General features: G+C 47.9%; 1 protein-coding gene across 1 annotated transcript in view; it reads right to left on the bottom strand.

Annotated features, from left to right (window-relative positions):
- Anxa4 (annexin A4) overlaps positions 1-21,058 on the bottom strand; it is a 50,940-nt gene that overhangs the window by 4,630 nt on the left and 25,252 nt on the right. Inside the window, exons 3-11 of the mRNA XM_055617618.1 lie at positions 18,204-18,291; positions 14,863-14,957; positions 12,075-12,188; positions 10,989-11,079; positions 9,383-9,462; positions 8,406-8,462; positions 6,543-6,636; positions 2,888-2,983; positions 761-819 (exon numbers count right to left, since the gene is read on the bottom strand). Coding sequence (XP_055473593.1) covers positions 761-819; positions 2,888-2,983; positions 6,543-6,636; positions 8,406-8,462; positions 9,383-9,462; positions 10,989-11,079; positions 12,075-12,188; positions 14,863-14,957; positions 18,204-18,291 — 774 coding nt within the window. The remainder of the gene's footprint in view (positions 1-760; positions 820-2,887; positions 2,984-6,542; positions 6,637-8,405; positions 8,463-9,382; positions 9,463-10,988; positions 11,080-12,074; positions 12,189-14,862; positions 14,958-18,203; positions 18,292-21,058) is intronic.

Genomic DNA, 21,058 nt, shown 5'->3' with positions numbered 1-21,058 from the left:
TTCCTTCCTTCCTTCCTTCCTTCCTTCCTTCCTTCCTTCCTTCCTTCTTCCCTCTTCTCTCCTTCCTACCCCCCTCCCTCCCTCTTTGAAAGCCCTGGAAAACACTCTGTCTTTCGTATTACCATAATATTGGGATGGTGAACTGGTGTTTTCCGTCCTGTCTTATTGTTGGTGTTTTCTACATGCTTTTTCTTTAAGGACAGATATTCTTTAAGGGCAAAGATTCCCCACAGGTATGATGGTACAGGCCTGTGATCCCAGCACAGAAGTTCAAGGCCATTCTCAGCTACAGAGAACCCCAGGCCAGCCTGGGCTACATGAGAACTTGTCCCAGAACAACAACAAGAAGCAAAACCAAGCACTCAGGTTCCTGGTTTCCCGCACAGGGCCCAACACAGATCTGGGAACCTGGCTCTAAAGCAAGAGTATGCCGCCTTGGGGCACTCCTCCATCCGTGAACAGTGTACATGAACTGTATATACTCTGTATGCCTTGGTTTACCCACTTGTAAAACAGGACAGTTTGGGGCCCTTCTTAGGCTGTGGAGATAAGATTAAGCCATATATGTAAAGCCCTGGGATCAGGAATCCACATATCACAAGTGCACAGAAAACAGCACTCAGTACTCAGCATTAGTACTCAGTGAGGGATATATGACATGGAGATGAGTTAAATATTCTAGGGGAGGATTTGGCAAACTTAAGAAGATGAACAAAAATTATGCCACAGTCTTTCAAATGATAAAAGCAAAGGTATATACCTTCATGGATTTATAAAGCCGTTCAGCAAAATATGCAGGCTTGTTCCTCATGCACTTCACTGTGGAGAAAAGGAGCAAAAAAGTAAGCACAGGCCGATCCTTGGCCCAGTAGCCCTCCCCCCCCCCCGTTCCCAGGCATGTTTCCCTCCCCTTAATAAATCATCTCTAGCTAAAAAAAAAAAGAAAAGAAAAGAAAAGAAAAGAAAAAGGTTACAGGAAAAAAAAAATCCGAAAATAAAGAAAGGTGACAGTTGTTTTCCATTTCTACAAAGTCCTCAGAAATGTTTGCTAGAGCCACTGAAGGCACTTCCTGACATAGTCTGCACTCCGGAGCCTCTCTCACGTGGACAGAATCCTCAGCTTACTGACGTCTGGAGAAGTCACTCATGAAGGTCATCAAAGCAAGACTGGCTTATAGTTCCAAAACTATTTATTATTCATCTGCCATACAAAACAGTTATTAGGGAGCTGGAGAGATGGCTCAGCAGTTTTTGTTGAGGACTTGGGGTTCAATTCCCAGCACTCACAACAATTGCTCACAACAGGCTGTAACTCCAGTTTTAAAGGATTTGACACACTCTTCTGACCTCTTAGGGCACAAGGCATGCATGTAAGTGAAACATCCATACACATAAGAAAATTTAAAAATCTAAATGAAGCTATTAAACCCAGCCAATCACCCATCAGTTTGCCAGATACAATTAGCACGGCATTATCTTTCTCCTATAATGAAATAAAAAGGTGCCAAAGACAAAAGGCCATAAGCCCCCTGGCATAATAGCAGTCAAGTTGTACAAAATATTTCTATTTGGCTTTTTTCAGTCAGGCTCTCACATAGCCCAGGCTGGCCTTGAACTCACTATGTGGCTCAGGATGATTATGGACTCCTGATTCTCCACCTCCCAAGAGCTGGGATTACAGATGTGCGCCACACCTAGCTTTGCATATATTTCTTGTTGAAAGTTGTGGGGTGGCTCATGTCTATGATCTTAGCACTCGTAAAGCTAAGATAAAGTGATTGACACAAGCTCAAAGCCAGCCTTGGCTACTGAATGAGACTTCTAGAAAAAGAAAATTCTGGTTTCTTTGAAGACTCAGTTGTATCGTGTGAATGTGGTTTTTGTTTTGGTCCCAAGTGTGGGATGTGGGAGTGTTTTTTCACCTCGAAAGGCAGACTCGTGATCTTTGTTAGTTAAAAACAGACTCATGAGAGGAAATGTGATGTTTTGCTGGAAGCTGTCTCGTATGGGGGGCATAGAGTTTGTCAGCTGAGAAACGTGCTTGTGTGGACGCTGAGAAAAGATAAGTAAAAGCCCACACACAGTGAGATAACGCTTTTGCATCACTACGCTTTGCAACAGTTCACATCCTTTGCTGGGCTTAGTTTTTCTACACTTCATGTCAAAGAGAGAAAAGCACCGGAGAACTTCTCTCTGGCTGAGTCTTGCTGCTTCCATTGACTCATGCCAATTTGCCAGAATCTTGCTGTTTCTGCTGAATCACAGCTGCTGTTGATTCATGTTGTTGTTTGGTGTTGGTTACTTGACTGGATGGCCGGTATCGGGACAATGAAGGGTAAACTGGCCCCAAAGAACTCCATCTAAAAAGGTCCACAACTCTCTTTTCCTAATAAGCTTCTTTCTCCCCACCTCTGGCCAGAGGGTTGGAAGGGAGGTAGAAGCTTTTAAGAACCCTAAATACAGTAGGTTAGGGGGAAAATCTAAGCCTACAGTTCCCAGTACGCATGTGGCGCCTCTCAGCCATCTTTAACTCCCATGTCAGTTATCCAGCGCCCTCTTCTGGTGCACAGACATACACGCAGGCAAAATACTCACATGCATGAAATTATTTTAAGAAAACAGAAATTGACAATTCTGGAACCTCAGCTGGGTGTGGCGGCACGTGGCTATAGGTCAGGAACTTTGGGACGGAGGTGGGAGGATCACATTAACCCAGGAGTTCCAGACCAGCCTGGCCAACTTCCTGAAAATCCATTTAAAAAAATCTAGAATATACTCTCAGCGATTGAAGCAACTTTAATTTCAGAAAACCACCATTCGTACCTCCGCGACAACATCTGGACGCTAAGGAGGACCATCAGCATCAGGTCTGCAGTCACCAGCTTACCTATAGCCAGCAGGGCGTCTTCAAAGCTTCCGGATGTTTCAGATCTAATACTCTGTTCAATGTCCTTCTGGGAGATCCTTTTGTACTCATCGAACACTGCAGCCAGAAACAAAACAGTGTGATTCAGAGAACTGGGCTGGTGTGATGGTTCAGCAGCTAAAGGCACTTGCAGCCAAACCTGATGAGTGGTTGCCAGGAACCCACATGGTAGAAGAAGAGAAATGACGTTGGCAAGTTGTCCTCTGGTCTCCACACGTGATCAGTGGCATTTGCATACCCATACACATGTATGTACACACACACACACACACACACACACACACACACACACACGCACCTCCTCTCTAAATGAATAAATAAATAAATGTAATAAAAATTTAAAACAGAAAACTAAAATTTATGGGGAGAATGAATACAAGCTTACACAACTTTTTTTTTTTTTTTTCATATTTCAAGAACCAGTTAGTACTGTGGATGAGGACCCAGGCAGGATGAGGCCTGGTGGACTGGGCTCATCCAAGAGGAAGAATTCTGAGATCTTTGGAGAACAGCAGACATTCCCCTGGTGAGGACCTTGGTCCTCTATGTCCAGTGCAAAGAGTCTTTGAGGACGTTTGCTTTTTCTCTTCAGGAAAGGGGTCTGGTGGCTCACACCTGCAATGTCAGCACTTGGCAGATGGAGGCAGGCTCGGCAGGTCTTCGCTAGATTCTGAGTTCTAGGCCAGCCTGGACTAGAGACACTGTCATTTTGAAATGTCAGCCTCAGAAGTTCTTACCACTCTTCCATTTGGCTCATTAAGACAAGAAAAATTCTGCCTCCTCAAAACTGAGTCACATCTGGTAACAGCCGGTTGCAACTTTTAAGAAATTCGTCACATAATTAATTTTTTTTTAAATTTTAAAATATTGTCTCTTTCTGCCAAGGACTTTTGAATGTGATGAATATATTTTCTGCTCTTCTAGAGACGCCTTAGAACAGCTATCTCTTTTGTTTATCGCCTTAGTGTCCTTTGCTGACATACTGTCTTATCCCCATCCATGTGATTCTCACAGGTTGTCAGTAAAGAGACACCAATGTCCAGTGACTTACATCATCACCTCAGCTCAGCAGGCTTCCTCAGAGCAATGAGGACATGGTTTTCTTTCTTTTTCTATTTTTTTTTTCATTTTTCTCAGACAGGGTAGTGCATACCTTTGATCCCAGCACTCAGGAGGCAGAGGCAGGAGGATCTTTGTGAGTTTGAGGCCAGCCTGAGCTACACAGAGAGTTCCAGGACAGCCAGGGCTACACATGAGACTATCTCAAAACAAATGGTATGTAGTGGGTATATGGGTACTAACACGTGTGGACACGTGTGTGCCCGCATGTGGGAGCCAGAAGTTGGTATCAGGTGTCTTCTTATTCTTAATTCATTTTAATTAACTAATTTATTTTGAATGCACCTTCACTGTTGTGCCTGTACTGATGCACGCAAAGGACACTGAAGGGCATTGAATGTTTTCCTCACCATCTTACTGCTTTAAGACAGGCTCACTCAATGAACCGGAAGTTCACTGTTTCAGCTAGGCTGGCTAGCCAATTGACTCCTGGGAGCCACCTGTCTCTGGCCTCCAATGCTGGCCATACAGGCACATGCACTGATACCTGGGAGCATGGGATTCAAACTCAGGCCCTCCCGCTTGCCCAGAAAGCACTCTTTCCCACTGAGCCGTCTCCCCACTCCGCCTCCTTGTTTTTATTTTTTTTGAGACAGTCTTCACTGCACCTGGAGCTCACTGGCCAGCCTGGCCAGCCCCAGGCGTCATACTATTCCCAGCTTTCCTACAGGACTACAGGCACGTGCCGGAACCAGCTTTTCCTTTGTTCCCAGAAGCACCTTGATTTCTCTTCTCATGAAGGGGTTCAGACCTCCCTCCAATCTTGGGAGCCACTAATATTTTCCATTTTCCTTTTTGTCAGTGTGTATTTGCCCAGAATCCAAGAAGCTAATCAGAGCCCCCCCCCCCCACACACACACACTGTGTATTGGAGTGAGAGCTTCCAGATAGAAAATTATTCACAAACCTTAGTTTTGGCCATTACTGTTGGTTGGTAACAAGATTGTTCAGTTTCACTGCCTAAATAGTGCTTAAAATATTGTCTCTTGAGCAGAGGGTGGGGGTTGGGAAACGCAGGGGTGCACACCTTTAACCTCAGCACGAGGGAGGCAGAGGCAGTCAGATCTCTTAAGTTTGAGGTCAGCCTGGTCCATAGAGAGAATTCCAGGACAGCCAAGGCTACACAGAGAAACACTGCCTCAGAAGAGAAAAAACAAACAAACAAACAAACAAACAAACAAGTCTCTTGGTAACTTACAAACAGGTAATTTTTAACTGCCCAACGACAGACACACTTGGAATTGAAATTTCTTAGTAAATGCTTCCCAGGAGCTGAAGTTCTGGGAATGTGCCACAAGGGGGCGCTCACATTGTAACTAGGCACAAGGGCGCTAATAACATAAAAGAAAGCACACAGGCCCAAGTCTCCCGGTGGTGGCCTATGATTTACTAACGGAATAATTGCTTATTATTTTCTTTTTGCCACTGAGGAGAATCTAGAATAATTACAACTTGTAAATGTGTCAAACTTTGCAGTTACGACGTGTTTTCAATTTAGTCTCCAATTTCCCACAAGCTTTGTAACTCGGCGCCTGTGACAGGGATTACAGTGGTTCATAAAATGATGATGCCCATGATGGTGTAAAAAGCTCATCTACAAGACAAACTGCCCCACCGAGTCCTCATTGCTGTTTATAAGAAGACTCAGCCCGACAACAAATACTCTGTAATGGTTTAGCGCTGTTTCCCCGGAAAGAAGTTAGAAGCACATTGCAAAGTTTAGAAATTATCAGAGCAAATCAGGAACATCACACAAAGGAAATAAAAAATGAAATTACCCATGACTCATCTCACTCAGCGTAACCCTTGAAGAAATCTATCAGTGACGTTACACAGAAACAAGTATCAACATCAACTAACACTTATTTAGTTGGCTCCTCAGGTAGCGGAGGTTACTTTCTTATGTAACTTTCTTATGAATGGCCTGCTAGGGCAAGAAAGGACTACGACGGCCACTTTCCGGGAATAAGGAATGCTAAATTATTACAAACACATTGAGTAATCTGTCAGTTACTCAAATTAATTTTTCAGAATTGGCCTTCATTTATGTAATTTGATTCCCACATTTACAAGATAAAAATCTAACCGCTTAGGTTTTTTCTGTGCCATGGTGGGGGGAAGGTCATCAGTTGGAGTGGCACTATGATCAAGACACATATATATGTTAGGGATTATCAAAGAAGAAATGAAAGTTTTTTTAAAAGGCTATCAGGGGCTGGAGAGATGGCTCAGTGGCTAAAAGTACTTGCTGCTCTTCTGGAGGATCTGAGTTTAGGTCCCTTCTCAGCACCCATCTGGTGGCTCACAACTGTCTCTGACTCCAGTTCCAGGGGATCCAGCACACTCCCCTGATCTCCAAGGACACCAGACACACGCATTATTTACAGACATGCATTTAGTCAGAACATGCACACACATAACATAAAACAATCCTTAAAAAGCGAAAGGCTGTCAACCACTCCGTGAGAACTGCGTGAGTCAGTGGGCAGGCACACACCATGCAGCAGATGGTTCCGGTTCCGGGAGCAGAGGATGCTGAGGAATTTCACCTCGTCTGTCCCCCATCTCTTCTCTCCAGCCTCATACAGTTCCTGGTGACAAACAGAGCCTGAGTCAAAACCACAAAAAGGATGTGCTGGCGCCTGGGAAAATAGTTTTAAAACTAATAAGAGTCGAGCTCACTTGGTTTTATTCTGCTAGCCGGAAGGGCAAACGTGTACACACACACACACACACACACACACACACACACATACACACACACTCACATGCAAACTCAGCCCTGCACTTACTTTAACCTCACAATGGCACAAAAGCGACACACATTCAGTAGAGATCAGGCTTCACAATTTGCATTTTGATCTCTCTTTGAGGCAGCATACACAGTTTGGGACTCCCTCAGAATTCGGGCACCGAGCAGGGAGCCACGTTCCGCGTTAGCCACAAAAATCTCAAGGGCAGACAGCACGCACGCTCTGGAGGCCTTTGCTGCTAAGCTTCCCACTGTAGATGTATTTTCAGCTTACACGAGATTGTCACTACAAGGTAACACCGTCTCTCTCTCTCTCTCTCTCTCTCTCTCTCTCTCTCTCTCTGTGTGTATGCATGCACACGTGCGTGTTGATTCTGTTTTGCAGAAGACCCTGGCGAATACTCCACTGTGTCAATAAAGGAAAACAGATCTGACCCTGGCTTCTGGCACGAGAGCATGAGCAGTCATGCAGCCCCCAAGACGCTGTGAAGCCCGAGGCGCGCACACTCTACTTCTCTCTCTCAGAGTGCTCCACAGAGCCGCATGTTCCACACGTGGAGAGGAACCACTTCGTTGCTACGGCTGGGTGCTGGTTAACAATACAGGGACTGAGCACAAATCCCAGGTCTTCCGTGTCCTGGCTAGATTTGTTTGATGTTGTTTGTCGGTGAGAAGCAAGCTAGCTTCACCTGAGAAAATGCCTCTCTTGGATTACCTGCAGGTAGGTTTGTAGGCATTTTCTTGATTAATGGTTGATGTGAGAAATCCCAGCCCTTGTAGGCAGTGCCACCCTGGGCTGGCGGTGCTGGGTGTTAAAGGAAAGCAGGACGAGCCATGAGGAGCAAGCCGGTAAGCAGCCCTCTTCCATGGCCTGTGCATCAGCTTCTTCTGAGTTCCTGCCCTGCTCTGAGTTCCTGTCCTGACTCCCTGCAATGATCAACAGTGATCTGGAAGTGTAAACCAATCAACCCTTTCCTCCCCAACTTGATTTTTTGTCATGGAATTTCATTGCAGCAATAGAAACCCAGAAACATAACTACAACACTCCGTTATTTGGCCTGAACTCAAGCAGGGAGCTTTCTTCTGAGCCTCACTCTCCTTATCTGTAAAATGGGGGTCAAAATCCTAAAGTTGTATAAGAATTCAGTGGTATGTATGCCTAAGAAAAGCCTCTCGGGGGTGCTTGGCTCTTCCTGTAGGAACTCTTTCTAAGTTACTATTACTAACATTTCCTGGGCACAGGGACAAGTGTCAGGACAGCCATGAGCGTGCTGGGTGCCAGGACAGCGGCTAGCGTTTGAGAGTCACGTGGTGTTTACAGGTCCTACCTCAGGTTCTCTTCAGGGAAGTATGAAGAGCAGAGGCAGCTCCTTCCCTTCGAGAAAACACCTGAAATGCCTAGGGACTTAGCCCAGGCGCTGAGCACAGGCATAGCATGAGCCAAGCCCCAGGTTCGGTTCCCTGGCGACACACACACACACACACACACACACACACACACACACACACACGGCGCATCCTAACACACCTCAGCAGAAGAGGCTGCCCACTGATCAGATGAGGCCTGTCTTGGGGAAAACTTCGGGAAGGAAGCCTCAGCCGACTAACCTGAGCGTCCTGTTTCACAAGCGCATCGTCCAGGTAATTCCCCTCATCCCTGCCACCCTGAGGGGGAGACAAATAAGAGTGAGCAAGCACCCATGGAGATGCCAGGGGCCCTTAAGACAGCAGGCCTGGAAGCCCAAGGCACGGGAACGACATGCAGTAGGAGCTGGGTCCTCAGGGAAGGGGCTGAGACCAGCTTGCCCTAGGCCCCGGAAATGCTCCCAGCAGAGCGCGCCCTGCTGTGACTCCCGGTGTTGCAAGACTGTCTCTCCGGCAGAAGGGCAGTAACACATCCCCCCACACACACCCCCAGCCTTCATTCCCACCTCTGCACTGACCCAGCTGGCTCAGCCTTCTTAACTGGCCAGTCTTCAGTCACCAAGAGAATGCTGAACCTGAGGTGAAGAGCTGATACAATGCCAACCCCAAATAGATCCACCTCAGCAACAGAGGGCTAAGGGGCCCTATAGGAACACTAAGGAGTGACAGATAGGCACTGCCTTCCAGTTTGGTAGGCTATTCTTAAAAAAAAAAAAAAAAAAAAATTGTGTGTGTGTGTGTGTGTGTGTGTGTACAATCTGTACAAAGGTGCCTAAGAGGTCAGAAGAGGGCTCCTGGATCTGGAGTTACAGATGGTTGTGAACTCGGGGTTTACCTCAGGTCTGCCCTCTAGCCTTGCCTCAGCATAAACGTCTAAAGCACAGGAAGTGTCTCTCAATATCCCTGTAATCCGGTGCACTTAGCAACAGAGGTAGTAGGTACCAACTTGGAACATGTGAACAGTGAATTAAAGTAGAAGGAATGACTAGCCAGGGTCTCTGGAGGAGAAATAAGATACAGGAAGAGAGCGGCCGGAGAATGACGGCTGGGGAATACCCGTTTGGGAGGCTGGAAGGATGAAGGGCGGGTGAGAGAGATGGAGGGTGCACTCAATCGACTCAGTAGCCCTGTCAGAAACTGGGGTGGAGGAAGCCACGCACCGCGGACAGGGACACCAGGACTCGCTGGAACATGAAGGATGTGTCAGAGCAGATGTCGTCTTCAAGGCTCCTTCCGTATTCTACCAAGAAATTGAAAATGGGCATATCAGAACAGAGACCCGCCCGGCGCTGCCACGCTCTGGCGAGCTCTGTCCCTCCAAGCCAGCCTGCTCACTGGAGCAGCCCAGACCATGGTGCTGCCATGCGAGGTTCTCAAAAGCTGAACTCTGCGAGGCTCCAGCCTCCCCCAGGATCTCCAGGCAGTTAATGGTTGCCGGAGGATGGGGAGACAATGCCTTTATTGGCGTGAGCAGCAGTAAGGTACGTAACCCCTCAGCCATGCTCCTGTAGGCAATTCTAATGAAGCTCATGAACTCATAAAAACAACAGAAAAACTAGACTCTGGTGAAAATGACCCACATGCTCATCTGTCATAGTGGGAAGGGGCTGTCTCCTGAGCTGGTGGCAGGGCTGGAGTCCTTGCTTTCCTTCTGTCTGACACACTGCTCTGCGCATCTGAATGGAAGCTGTGGAAGGCTGCCAGCCTCACAGGACCGAAGCCCCCAGAGAGGTTCTAACAGATCTCCCCGAAGAGTGACCCCTTCGACAGCCTGCAGAGGCCACTATGGGGCCAGTGCCAGGGTCAGGGGGATAACTCCAAGTCCTGGGTGGGACTGCAGAAGCCAGGGAGGTCCTCGTGCTCAGATATAAGCACTAGGGGAACCAGGAATGTTAAACACAGGGCTGTTCCTTCAAACAGGGATGTATACCCTGGGACCTTCCCAGAGGGCTGCAAGCAGACCTGGTTAATATCCTGGTGACCTTTGTGCTATCTGTGTGGCCAGCCAGACTATGAGGGATCCTCCCCAGACCCTTGTCATGAGCTTGTCAATCTACAGAACTTATCTTTATGGGAGGTTTCACATGTACTCAGTCTGTGGACACATCTTTATGGAAGATGTCTCATGTACTTTGCACAGTTTTGATGTAGTCATATCTTAAGCTTTATCGTACACACAGGATTGAATTCATTATCACCAGGGAATTTTTCACCAAATTGTGCTATGTTTAAATATGACTAAAATAAACTACTTGGGGTCAAAGTTAGAACCAACACTTAGTCGTGTTCAACCAAACTGCCTTCTTGCCTCTCTCGGATTGTTATTTTGCTGGCTGTGGAGGTTGCAGAGAGCCTCATGGGGCTGAGGTCAGGATTAGGGAGCCAAATCCAAAACTTTCAGGGTTAGAGTGTAGCTCCAAATCCTGGGTGGGGCTGAGGTCAGGGTCAGGGGTCTAACTCCAGACTCTTAAAGTTTAGCTTCAACCTCTGAACACCAAGGAGGAGTCTCTACTGCATGACTGTTTTCTTCTCAGAAGTAATACACATTGACTAGGAAAATACAGGGATACAAGAGTTGGTGTGAGCCTAGAGCACTGACCTAGCTTGGGAGAGAGAGTCTGGGTTCCATCCCTAGCACCCTATAGCAGAAGTCTAAGATAAACGGGAGAAAACTGCACCATAACCTAATAGCTGAGAAATAATAGTCACTAGTCTTATTTCCAAGTCACAGGCAGCCCATGCCAGGGCTGGGAGGACGCTGCTTACGCTGCTGGTATGTCTGATTGATGCGACGGATCTCCTCAGGGGTACGAGAGGCCAGGATCTCAATCAGGCAGCCTTCATCTGTGCCAGCTCCCTAAATGCAAGGCCAGAGGTGAAGAGGGTGTGAGCCAGTGGATCAAATTAACATGTAATTTTTATGCACAGTTAAACAAACAGAACACAACTAAACTCGTAAATTAAAAACTGAGTCCCACGCTCAGAAAGAACGCAGGCACGCAGCTGCAGAGTGTAATGCCAGCACACCGGGATTCAGAAGCAAGGCCGGCCCAAGCCCAGCATGCTCACTGCAATCATTTTTAATAATGACACACACTTGCGGACCCTGAGTGCGCTCTATTGCTTGTCATAGCAGGTTAGGTGCGGTTTCTGCTCTCTGTGGTCCTGCTCTTTCCTCCGCCTCTGCTCTCTTTCTCTGAAGGTCAGAATGTTCTGGCAAAGACGTTGTGACCTCCCTGTTTCCTCAGGGCCTAGCCCAGAACCTTCCGAAAGGTGTAGGGTTTATGGATAAGCAAAGGAAGGTGGCTATGGTGTCATCCAGACTCACTTGCTGCCAACCAGCTATAGAGACCGCATGTGCACGCCTGGCACCTGGGGCACGCCTGGTACAGCCAGTCCCTCTCCAATCAGCCCCAGGAAGGAGCAAATGACTCAGCAGATTTGGGGGAAGCAATTTTTCAATGACAATTGCCATCCATGTTTCACGTTGTCAAGAGGGAAAAACCTGTCTCTCATCCTCTCTTTTCTGCCCATCTCTGAAGGGCTTGGCCATAGTTTTTTTTGTTTCATTCTTTTTATCCTAAGATTTTACGTTATGTGTGTGTGGGTCTGTGCCCGTGAGCCCAGTGCCCAAGGGGCCCAGAAGAGGATGTCAGACCCCCTGGAGCTGGAGGTACAAGTGGTTGTGAGCTGCCCGACGTGTGTGTTAAAGAACACGCTGCAGTCCTCCAAGAGAGCTGTAAACACTCTTAACCACTGAGCCGTCTCTCCAGCGGCACTGGCCGCGTTTCCGAGGGACAGCACCTCACCCTGTGCCCTGAGGACACCAAGAGTGCAAGGGGGACCGCTGACCTTCATGGCCCTCCGCAGCTCCTGCACGTCATAGAGCACCGTGGGCGTCATCAGCCCCAGGATCACCTGCTCAAAGTTGCTGCTCAGCTCCGACTTCAAGTCATCGAGCAGGTCCTGCAAGGAGAAGCGTCTCTCAGCTGCTGTGGTCACTCATGCCAGCCACTCTTTAAGGGGATGTCTCGGGCCGGACCACTCTGTCACACCAGAAGGCTGTTAAATACCTCCCGCTTTTCCAACTGTCTGAGACCAGATTTTATTTATTGACATCAGCCAAAACCACACAGTACAGCAATGGAGGAGAGTGTGGCCATTTCCCATTAAGCCAAACTTTGGTGGGATTTGTAAAACAATGCCAGTTTTCTCACTGAATTTTGTTTTGTTGTTGTTGTTCTCGTTAGCTTTTATTTTGGAATGCATATCTACCTTTCTCTTTTTTAAGTTTGTAATTACATTCATTTCTTCACGGGCAGAGATGTGCTGCAGCGTACAAGTGGAGGTCAGAGGACAGCCTGAGGGAGAGGGCGGGACCAAACTCGGGAGGCTGAGCCGGGCAGCACTTCTGCATATTTAGCCCTCTCACTGGCCCTGCAGTTTTGTTTGTGCATATGTGTGTGCACACACATACACATAACATACGTGTGTTTGCGGGTCTGTACCTGTGTATAGGTACATGTATGTGCTTGCATGCACACACAAGTGTGTGTGTGTGTGTGTGTGTGTGTGTGTGTGTGTGTGTAAAGGCCAGCTGTCAATGTCTGGTGTCCTCCTCGATTGCTCTCTACAGCTGACGTTTCTCACCGAACCTGGAGCTCACTGATTGGGTGGGTCAGGTTGGTTGCCAACAAGCCTCCTCCCCGGTGCTGGGATTTTATAGATGGCTTCTAGCATGCATATATATATATATATTTTTTTTTAACTGTGTAGCCCAGGCTGGCCTCGAACTCGTGATCCTTCTGCCTCTGCCTCCTTCAGCAAATCCTACCGGTGTGCGCCACCACAACCGGCTAGCATGCATATTTTTAAAAAAGATTTTATTGATTTATTATGTATCCGATGCTGTTTGCACGTACACCTGTATGCCAGAAGAGGGCACCAGATCTTATCATAGATGGTTGTGAGCCACCATGTGGTTGCTGGGAAGTGAACTCAGGACCTCTGGAAGAGCAACCAGCACTCTTAACCTCTGAGCCATCTCTCCAGCCCCTGGCATGCATATTTTTTATGATAAATCCGCAAATGTGGATTGACTGAATGCGCGAATGGATGAATTAGAAGTGCATTCTTCTTAGAGCACCAGAGGTTAGCTGGGCTCTGAGGTTAGCTGGGCTCTGAGGTCAGCTGGGCTCTGAGGTCAGCTGGGCTCTGAGGTCAGCTGGGCTCTGAGGTTAGCTGGGCTCTGAGGTCAGCTAGGCTCTGAGGTTAGCCTCCAGCGTATACTGCAGCGCCAGTTAGATGGGCAGCTCACACTTCGCTTGACTGTCCGTCAGTGCTGCTCCTCATTCTGTCTCCCCAAGGGTGGAACAGCCTACGGGGCTCTGGAGACAGTCTTGGTGACCGTCTGTCCATTCCCTACGGGAGTGCCCAGAGTTCACCTGTGGACGCTCTGGAGAGCAGCTAGTCAGCTCTGCCCTGCCCATCCCTCCCCACCTTGCCCAGCAGTGTGGGGCCCTCATGAGAAGCAGCTTTAATCTTCCTGGCTGTGATATCTCCCAAGATGCATTGGACCCGAAGTCACTGGGCGCCGATGGACAGAGGCACTCTTCGGCTGGTTCCTCCTCTAAGGTTCTCAATAAATACGCACAAGGGTTGGGGTGCTTTTCATGGTCATGTGAAAAGATTGAGCTGAGTAATTCTGCTGAAGAAGTCATTGTAAACAGAGACAAGATTTGGGATCTGGACAAAATCTGAAGCATGCCGGGGGAACAGTGAGTTTATAAGCGGCCATGCACGTGCATGCAATTACACAGAAAGCCCCACTCACCAGAGAGTGAAGGGTCTAGAATTGAAGGTCTCTTGAGCAAAGGAGTGACGTCTATCTAAACCTGTTTTTATATGGAGGAGCCATGGCACTAAATTCCAGGAAATTACAGTGAAGATGAACTAGACTTTTTCTAACTATTTCAATCAGGGGTCTTCAACCTCAGGCCCTGAGGAATAGCTCTGCAGGTACACCTGGTACTTCACAGTGCTTCTGGTTGAGCACACACAACACACAAGGACTTGGGTGGGAAGGAACCCGGCTTAGCCTTGAGCCTTTGGGTCGACAGCTCCCTAAAACATGGGGTCTCAAGTATTGAACTCAGGGAATCAAGTTTAGGGGCAAGAGCCTTTACCCGTTGAGCCATCATTTTACATCATTCTTTTTAATGAACGCACACTTGTAATACTAATGGGCTCAGTGTGGCATTTCCAGAACATGTAGTAATCAAGGAAAGTGGCACCCCTGTGGCCTCAGATGTTTGTCATCTGTGTTAGGAACATTCAAAGTCCTCTCTACTCGCTATTTTGAAGTATTCTATTACCTGTCACCCACAGTCACGCTACCATGCTACAGAGCCTTAGGAGTCATACTCTCCTTTGCCACTCCCCTGTACCCATTGTCTTTTCTCTCTCCCTCACGTCCTCCACGGTCTTCCTAAACTCTGGTAACCCCTAACTTCACAGATCATCTTAAGGTTCTGGGTCACTTCATGAGTCTAGCTGGGGTTGGGGTGGGCAAGGGAGCTCTGCTTCCAGGACGCCTGACAAACCCCTGGTCACCTGCAAGGTCAGGAGAGACGGGGCCTACCCTGCCGATGTTGCTCTTGTAGGCAGTCCTGATTTCCTGGCGCTGGGCAGTGTTTCGGTAGGCCAGGACTCCGATAATGGCATCTTCATCAGTACCTGGGGACAAGATGGAGACAGCAAGGGGCAGTGATTGGCTGGCATGATAAAATGGTCCTCCCGTGACTGGAGTTACCTCACGAGGGCTGAATGTTTGATAAGAAAAGAAAGCAAGAATGGCGTTTGCCTATAACCCCAGGAAGGTCGAGGCAGGAGTTCATCTCACAGCTGGATATTGTTGTGTTTGCGGAATTTTGTTTGTTTGTTTCTTTATTTGTTGGAAAAAACAGCTGGAAGATGGGGATGGTACCGCAGGGAGAAAGTTTTAGATGTGTGAGTTCAGTCATTCTACACAAGCTTAGAGATCCAGGAAAAGGTGAGATGGAGACTTACAGAACTCCCAAATGCAGCCTTCACTGCTCTGCGCCAGAAGAGCCCTGCCTGCTTTGAACCCTCAGATCAACTTTGAGTTTTTAAAAAGATGCCCTGCCTTCCTCCAGAAAGATCTTCCAAGCCATGCAAACTGTGGCCCTCCTACCTTCGCTGGACCCACACCTGCTTTTAACGCATCCATTACCACAGGCATTAAGGATTTTTCCATAGGTCTGTAAAAACATTCTAACTACATTCTTCTTTGGCAGCTAGGCTCATCTTTCCTCATAGAGAAACTCACAGCTCATCCCTTGCCTGCTCAGAAACTTGTAATGGCTCCCTGGGGTCAGCTGGGGTCACAGGGCTGCCCTCTGGGCACTCTGCCTTCTCCCGCTCTCTGAGGTCTGTACCCACAGACAAGGAGAGTGGGCAGCCAGGCGTATAGTTTCGCTCTTTTTTGTTTGTTTGGGGCTTTCCTATGTAGCCCGGGCTGATCCTGGACTCTCAATCCTCCTGCCTCCCCAAGGTGGGGATTCCACATGTATGGTGTACCCTGATCAGCATCTGCTCTGGAGTATCTCTGCCTTTCCTGCTGGCACTGTTGATCACTCTCCCAAACCCTCCATGACCACCAGCCTAACCATTTGCACGTGCCCCCCATTTAGCATACTAATTCTGATACCTGTAGTTTCCTGGCTCCTGTCTCATGGCCACCCCTCCATGGCTGTAATTCAGTTGGCTTTCTTGGGAGCCTTCCTAGGACCTCCCTTTAGGACCTGCCTCCTCCAGAAGCTCCCCCTGCTTTGCAGCTTTTTGGAATGCACTGTGATTGCTCCAAGCCTCAGCTCAGCTCAGCTTCCTGAAACATATTCTCTTTTTCAGTTTATTAAAATTTGACTCACCCCCTCCCAAGGGCATCTCAAATTCCACACCTCCAAGGTTTGCCTGGTGATCTGCATGAAAGTGAGCGCCTCTCATCGAACCACAGTTTGTTTGTTTTTGTTTTTTTTTGGGGGGGGGTTGTTTGTTTTTTAAACAGATTTGTGCATCCAAGCTGTCTTCAACTGTGAACTCCTAATCCTCCACCTTTACTGGGGGTCAAACACAGGGCTTTGCAAAGGTTAGGGAACTCTATCAACTGAGACACAATTCTAGCCCCACAGAAAGTACTTACCCATGCCTGGCAATGTTTTAAACTTTATTTTAAAGTGTGTGTGTGTGTGTGTGTGTGTGTGTGTGTGTGTGTGTGTGTGTATACATGTGTGCATGCATGCTTGCAGGTGCCTGCAGAGGCAAGATGCATTCCATCCCTGGAGCTGGAGTTACACACAGTTGGAAATTGCCTGATCAGGGTTCTGGGAAGAAAACTTCAATACTCTGAAAGAACAATTCATGCTCTTAACTGCCGAGCCATCTCTCCAGCCTTCCTATGCACCCTTAGCTGTACTACCCCAGCCAGCACCCATGAACTCCTGACCACCAGGACTAGGTTTTACAATCCTTGTCTCCTCCAAAAGCTTACCTCATCAGCCCCACATCAGCAGGCCCTGAAAAGGGCCTGGTCATGCCAAATGTGTCCTGATTCTTTGCCTTGGGGATTCTGGACACTTTTCTCCACACTCTGGACTATAACACTCTTGTAACACTCAGAATTAAAATCAGACCAAAGGAAATGGTGGTGGGCCCTACCTCATATTTTCTACATATTTACACAAAGAAAAACGAGAAGGCTGCATATGTTCAGGACAACATCCTTTCAGAGGTGAGGCAGGGTCACGGTGCACAGACAAAGCTAGATTGTCGGAGGTTGCCCATCTGCAGTTTCCCAGACTCACAGGTTCTGACGGCCTTGGGACGTCGGCTCACCTCCCCGAATCCCTTCATCTCCCCACATCCCCCCACTCCCCACACCCTGCTTCCATGAACAGGCCCTTGGGATTAAAAGCCAGCAGTCCCCGTGAATCCTTTGCCTTGATATTAGCCAATAATTGCCGCGCTGGTAGTTGTTAGCAGCAGACAGTCTAAGGAAAATGGATATGAGATAGAAAGACTTAGGAACGAGGTCTCATTGCCAAGTGTCTTTACCCAAATCTCAGAGATTCTCAATGACAACTAGGAACTGGGGATACTTCTCTCTCTACATGTCCAACGGGCAAAGCCTTGAGACAGAAATCTGTCCAGAGGGGCTGGCAGTGTACCCTGTACAACTGGACCTGCCCTCAGGAAGACAAGTTCATGGCCATGCCCTGGCACACATCCCTGCCTGCTCACATACAACCCCCGCCTGCATGTCAGCACTGACTCAGCTGCACAGTCAAAGTAGCAGCCCCAAACAGAGGCAGAACAGGAGGTGATGGAGCACTTAAGAGGCAGGACTGAAGAGCGGGAAGTTAGGCCTTTCGAAGACATACTCATAAATCATTTACTCCTGGCCCCTCTTTTCTCTCTCTCTCTCTCTCTCCTCTAGAAATAATATGAATTACTTTCTTCTTGATGTGCTCTCTAATCACAGGCCCCAAAGTAATGAACCAGCCAACCTGGATTTGATATCCCCAAAGCTGTGATTCAAAATGAACTTTTCCCCTTTCTCAAAAAGAGAAAGATGATTAAGATGATTATCTTGGGTATTTTGTTATAATAACAGAAAACTCAGTACAATCACACCCTCTCATCCAAATTGTCTTGAGTAGAAAATCTGTTACCATCATTGTTGTTCTTGTTTTTGATGTTGTTTTGTAGTACAGGGTATTGAGCCCAAGGGCCTTGAGCATGCTATGCAAACCACTCTACCAACTGAGCTATATCACCAGCTATCTCCCCATCATGTTTACCTAAAAGGTGACCTTTTAATGAAAACCCTGCCCACGGTACCTTCTTCAGGACTGTGTGTGACACACCACATTCAGGACCGTTCGCACCCAGAAAGATGCTTACCAAGTCCTTTCATGGCCTTCCTCAGGGCCTGGGCATCTTCAACTGCATTGAATCCTGAAGCAGCTTTCACGGTTCCTCCTTTGGTTGCCTGAGTGCACAGAAAATGGCATGACTGACAGGTGACCTCTCATTCAGAAGCCCAGGCTCTACTCTAGGTGCCAGGGCAGCAGCTGCAACCACAAAGGGTGAGGCTGTCACTCTGGAGCCTTCTCTGGGGAAGGCAGGCAGAGAGCACACCAACAAATACACATCACATAAACAGCCTGGTGTGAGAGGTGCCTCGAAGTAAGTGGAGTCCTGAGGGGCTGCAGGAAGGACTGCCATTTAAGCCGAGTGATGGTTCCTGCGAGGCATCTGGCCATTCAACAATGAAGGGTGAGGGTGGGGGTGCTACAAAGCAAAGGCTCTCCCAAAGGCCCCAGGGCCACAGCTAGCTTTGAGGAAGCTAGGAACCAGTGGGAAGAAGTTGGTCTAAGAGAAATCACACAACCTCCTGTAAAGCAGTCTTTAAAAAAAAAAAAAAGGTATGAATTCAGTCAAATTCACATCTGTAGAGCCCAAAACCAACTTGCTGTAAATATAACGCACAGGAAATGCCAAATCAATAATGTAGCTTCTTGAATGGACAAACCGCCAGGGAGATTGGAAGAGAGAGGAAGAAGGAAGTGACAGTTCAAGAGGTTAAAAAGACACGTCAACCTCCAGCTGGGCGTAGTGCTGCACACCTGTCGTCCCGTCCAGCCCTTGGGAGGCTAATGTAGGAGAATCAAGAGTTCACGACAAGCCTCAGCCACATACCAGGTTCAAGACCAGCATAGGCTAGAGGGAAGCCCTGTCTCCAAAACCTAAACCCCAAACCAAACAAACACAAGAAAAAAAAAATCACAACAGTTCTAAGACACTGGATGTTTGATGTTTCATGGCACAGGGAGTCAGTTCTAAGATGCTCTGGCCTGACAGCTTTGCTAGGCTGTGACTGCGGCTTACATCCTCAGGTTCACCTTTATACAGCTGACTCACAGGAGGATAGTATCTGCTTCAGAATAAGGGTGGAGGAAGTGCAGATAAAGAAGACAAAAACGGAGTCCGAGTTAGTAATTAAACAAAATGGTAGGAAGCTAGTTAGACACAGGAGGCTGGGGGGGTCACTGAAGAGAGAGGCCCTCTCTCGTCAGCTTCTCACCCAACTCAGGGTCCCTGTTAATCCACTAGGTTTCAGGGAAAGGGGATATGAAATCACCCCCCTTTAAGATGTAAAACATCAAACGAAGGAACAGCAACAGATGGACAAACCAGGGAGGGAGACGAAGCAAGGCTGGTGAAGGCCTATCAAACAGCTGCTCTTTCCTCCTGGCAAAGACGGCAATTTTTAAATGTATGTAGGTATTCACGTGTGAGCGTGCAAGCAGAAGCCAGCACTGCCGTCAGGGTTTCTTCAGCTACTCCATCATGTTTTCTAATTTAAAATTTTATTCCTGTGTATCGTGGGTGGGTGCCCAGGAAGTCCCGAAGACGGAGGCAGGTCTTTTGGAGTAGGAGTTGGAGTTGGAGTTGTGCGCCGCCAGCTGTGGGGGTTAGGAGCTGAACTCAGGACGCTTCAAGGGCAACAAGAGCTCTTAACCTCTGAGCCATCTCCCCAGTACCATTTTTTGTTTGTTTGACACAGGCCAGGACCTCTCACTGAGCTCACTGATTGGCTAGACTGCCTGGCCAGCAAGCCCCCAGGGTTCTGCCTGTCTCTGCCTCTACCTGCATTACAGCACACATTGGGGCACCTGCTTCTTACATGGGTGCTCAAGCTTGTATGGCAAATACTTTACCGGCTGAGCCATCTCCCCACCCAATGTGAATAATGTATACTCACATTAACATTAATATTATATCATATTACATATAATTAATGTTAATTATATAATATATAATATGTTATATTATGTATAGATTATTTTTCCTTTTTGAGATGACAGACAGAGTCTCTAGTCCAGGCTGCCCTGGTCTTGAAACGAAGATGACCTTGAACTTCTGACCTTCCTGCCTCCAGCTCCTGAGTGCTGGGATACCAAGGGCGGGGCAACACACCTGGTTTACGAGGCTCTGGGGATTAGGAGGACCAGGCTCAAAGTTGCACAGAGTTTACGCAGGCTGCTGTGGAGTTAAGAGGTTAGGCAACAGTTCAGGCTAAGGCTGCAAGTGGGAAATGATGCTGGTCAGGGTGAAATAAGAAAAGGTTGAAGCACGTAGTCAGACTCCACAGTTTTTTCGAGTGAAGGCTGCATTATTTGCTGTTGGATTAATGTGGAAGTGAAGGCAGAAAAAAAAAATCAAGGATGGCTCCAAGTTTCGGAGCAATACTGAGAGTGGTGTCACTTATTCAGAGTGGACACCAAGGCAGGCTGTCGGATGTGACATGACGGGGGGTAAAACTTCAGCTTTTCAAATACTGCCTGTCGGGCATCCATGCTCAGCACCCATGTACAGTGGTCCACAGAACAAGTCTAGAGGTCAACCTAAAATAGCACATTTAAGGTACAACAGCACTGGGTGAGCTTGCTGAAACACCACAAGGAGAAGTGATGTGCGAGGGCAGAGGTACTGGGACCGGCCTGGGTTTCTCAGTCCGGATACACCCAGCAGATCCTGACAGCCCATCAAGCACAGTTGAGAGGAGTCTCCCCCCCCTGGAGATATAGGGAACCCCACAATGGGGGGCAGAGGAAGTGGCCAGCGGCTGCTTACAGCAGAATACAACAGTTAATACTGCCACGCTGTCAGCCTGACAACACCTAGAATCATGTCACAGAGAAAACTCGGGAGATGCCTATGCCATTCCATGGCGGCCTGGGCAGAAGAGAGCT

Source organism: Psammomys obesus, unplaced genomic scaffold (genome assembly GCF_907164565.1).
Source record: "Psammomys obesus unplaced genomic scaffold, mPsaObe1.curated_primary_1811, whole genome shotgun sequence".
In the NCBI taxonomy this organism is placed as follows: Eukaryota; Metazoa; Chordata; class Mammalia; order Rodentia; family Muridae; genus Psammomys; species Psammomys obesus.
This window is presented reverse-complemented; position numbering and strand designations above follow the sequence as displayed.